The 3,796-nt window shown below is 40.3% G+C and overlaps 1 protein-coding gene across 1 annotated transcript; it reads left to right on the top strand.

Annotated features, from left to right (window-relative positions):
- The first annotated feature begins 471 nt into the window (after positions 1-471).
- Degs1 (delta 4-desaturase, sphingolipid 1) lies at positions 472-3,523 on the top strand. Its single transcript, XM_010642445.3, has 2 exons — positions 472-1,155; positions 3,377-3,523. The coding sequence occupies exons 1-2, from the start codon at positions 472-474 to the stop codon at positions 3,521-3,523; spliced, it is 831 nt and encodes a 276-aa protein (XP_010640747.3).
- Positions 3,524-3,796: the final 273 nt, after the last annotated feature.

Here is a 3,796-nt window from a genome sequence, read left to right as displayed (position 1 = left end):
TCATGATTTTGGACCACCTAAAGAAAACCTCCTTTATCAGATGTGTGTGTTGATTCAGTCATGTTTTATATGAGTTCAAGATGCCAGAGTTCTAAATAATAACATATAATATACTTTACAGTGTCTGCATGGCAAGCACAAGTCCCTGAGTTTGATTCCTCGTTACCCCCCAGCCCCAAGTCACTCTAGATGCTGTGGCTATTCTGGCATAAATTCTTAAATTGTTACCATTATAGCATAACTTTACTAACAGAATTTGTTCACTATAGTGGATAAATATTTGATAAAGTCTTTAATAGAATGTTATGATTAGGAGAAGAAAATTAATTATTCCTAATTAATGTGTTAATTTAATTATACTTGCTGAACTATTATGTGCTATTCTCTATGTGTGATTTTGTTTTTCTTACAGCAAAGTATCCAGAGATAAAATCCTTGATGAAACCTGATCACAGCTTGATATGGATTATCATGATGATGGTTCTCATCCAGCTGGCTGCCTTTTACTTAGTGAAAGACTTGGACTGGAAATGGGTTATATTTTGGGCCTATATGTTTGGCAGCTGCATCAACCACTCCATGACTCTGGCTATTCATGAGATTTCTCACAACTTCGCCTTTGGCCACCACAAGACACTGTGGAATCGCTGGTTTGGAATGGTTGCTAATCTTCCCATTGGGGTTCCATATTCAATTTCCTTTAAGAGATATCACATGGATCATCATAGATACCTTGGAGCTGATGGCATTGATGTGGATATTCCTACTGATTTTGAGGGCTGGTTCTTCTGTACCACTTTCAGAAAGTTTATGTGGGTTATTTTTCAGCCTGTATTTTATGCTTTTCGACCTCTGTTCATCAATCCCAAACCAATTTCTTATCTTGAAATTATCAATGCTGTGCTCCAGATTGCGTTTAACTTTCTAGTTTACTATGTGTTAGGAATTAAGTCTTTAATCTACATGTTGGGAGCATCCTTTCTTGGTCTGGGCTTACACCCGATTTCTGGACATTTTATAGCCGAACATTACATGTTCTTAAAGGGACATGAAACTTACTCATATTACGGGCCTCTGAATTTACTGACCTTCAATGTGGGTTATCACAATGAACATCACGACTTCCCCAATGTTCCTGGAAAGAGCCTTCCACTGGTGAGTAAGGATTTGATGCATATTTTAGTTTCCTATGGTCATACAGTATTGATTTCTTCATAAGTGTCATGTGTAGCATCCTAATTTTAAAACAAAGTGAGCTTTAGGGTTGGTTTAGGATTGTGTTGGAACATGTGTAAAATCTGATACCTGGTAAAGTAACTCAAATATAAAACTAAATCCCTCTATGAAGTACATTCCAGTTCTTCAGTGATGGAACCTTTGCCATTATTAAAATAAGCTTTGTTAAAATTCGTATGGTAGTTTTTAATTCAGATATCAAAATCATGTTAGTCGTAAAAAGGCTAATAATCTACAAAAAACAGAATAGTAGGTTTTCTTTTTTTTTTTAAGGTATCGTTTAAAGGAACCCCAACTAGTGATTTTCTGCCATTTCCAATGCCCCCATTTTTAAACAGTGACACAACATGACAACTTAATGCAACATTTGGTTATTGCTTTGGATCCCCAATTTAGCAAAGAAAAAGCTACAAAATATAAGAGTGCTTGGGAAACTTAGGTAGTATTCTGTCAGTGTCACAGTTCAGCAGTGAGATTCTGGTCACAGTGGCTTTGAAGGAGAATGTCCTTTGGCAACACATGATGAAATATTTGGGGATGAAATATTGGAGTGGTTGTCACAACATCTGCAGCTTACTTTCCAAAGGTTCCATCTGCGAAGAGAACAGTGTGTAGGTTTATCACACGCAGCACACACGGAAGAAATGTGGACCACAAGGCAGTCATTGGTGAAACGTGTCCAGGGCATGAGTGCTCGTCCCACTCCTCTTTCCCCGCATCAGTGGGCTTTCCTTTTCAGAATGCAGCCTGGGAGAAGAGCTCAGCACAGTCCGAGGGTGACTGGGAGCAGTGTGCAGTGTCAGGCTGCCCCAGCCAGGGGCACATGTGCCCTGTGCAGCCCCACAGTGCAGCCTCTGGGGCCAGGAAGTGGGTCATTTTTAGACAGGAGATGGTTTAAAGAAAAGGCCAGGCACCCTTTCAACTGAAGAGATTTTCCTCAAGAGCTTTCTTAGTCCTGGTTCTGGAAATGTGACTCAGTTTACATGCTGTGTGATCTCAGGCCCCACGCATGAGTGGTGACTGCTCACTCCTCTGCCCATGGTGCCTGCTTCTTCCCCAGATATATGGACACACAACCCCAGAGAGCCATGTCTTAATTTTCCTGCTCTCTATATATTGAAAAGAATCTTGTTTTCTTAATAACTACTTGTGCTTGCTTCGGCAGCACATATACTATTAACTACTAGTGTTTATTGCATAATTTACAGTAGTTATATTCTACAGCATCATTAATAAGTATGTAGCAGTGGTTTGTATAGCTCAATTAAATGTAACTCACCTGCAGTGTTCACTTTGGTGCTTTTAGTATATTCAGAGAGTTGTGTAACCATCACTATATTCAATCTTAGAACATTTTTATCAGCAAGGTTTTTAATATCTTCATTTCATGGTTTATATTGAAGGTTTTGTTTCATTTTCCTATTTGCAGTGCTGTCTTGCTATTTTGCTCAGGCTCTTCTCACACACTTGCTCTCAGTTAATCCTAGTGTCTCAGCTTCCTGAGCACTGGGATTACAGTTGCAAACCACCATGAGCAGCATCCTACAGAATTGAGCCCAGGCGCTTTACCTCTGAGCAGCATCACTGGCTACGATTCGTTTTATTTATTTATTTTTGTACTTTTGAAGTTCTCAAATGACTTTTAAACGTGTATTTTTCCATTTGTTAACATTGCAAAGTACACAGATATTCAGAGATACAGACACATGCTTCATGAATTCCCTAGAATAGAAAACTTCTAATATTGAGTTTATTAGTTTTTCATCTTACTGCTTTAAAATAGGTACAGATGATCAATTTTCTTTTATTGTGACTCCTAAGATAGACGTCAGGAGTGTTAGGAGTCATCTGCTTACATGGACCTGGACTTTTGCAAAATTAATATTGTCCTGCCCTAGCTGTGCAGATGAGGTGACAGCTGCTAGCTTTGACCTAAGTTGGTGGATTATTTGTGTGTGCTTGTGGGGGTGGTCTTAGATATCCTTTCATGAGACTCAGAAGATCTGGAGGGCTGTGAGCAGAGGTGTTGCCCCGCTAGGTTTGGTTCTGGGTCCTCCCCTTTGTGTGGAGCACTCAGTTGTCGCTTTTGATGGCCTCACTGTCACTCATTGCTCACTGCGTCACGTTGTTTCCTGTCTAGGTGAGGAAAATAGCAGCGGAATACTATGACAACCTGCCCCATTACAATTCTTGGGTGAAAGTGCTGTACGATTTTGTGATGGATGACACCATGAGTCCCTACTCTAGAATGAAGAGGGCTCCAAAAGGGCAGGAGGTCCTGGAGTAAATATCATCTCAGCAGAGGAATTCCCCTGCGAAGCTCAGAAATAACCTCCTGCTGTATTTTGCAAGAGGCAGCTTCAGGTCAGTGGTGCTTAGCTGCCTCAAGCCTCAATCCTGGGACTAGGATCTCTGTGGAGTCACTCACCTCTCTGTACTCAGCTTGTCTCACTGGTTGATTGCTCATCCCTAGGGGAGTCTCCACCCATGTGTGTCACTGTGTAAGCAAATTTTTATTTTACTAAAACAGCTAATAAACTGACCTACTAATCACAGAACA

Source organism: Fukomys damarensis, unplaced genomic scaffold, assembly GCF_012274545.1.
Source record: "Fukomys damarensis isolate Sample0158 unplaced genomic scaffold, DMR_v1.0_HiC HiC_scaffold_11, whole genome shotgun sequence".
NCBI lineage: Eukaryota > Metazoa > Chordata > Mammalia > Rodentia > Bathyergidae > Fukomys > Fukomys damarensis.
Note: the sequence above shows the minus strand (reverse complement) of the source record. Positions and strands in the feature narration are given on the sequence as shown.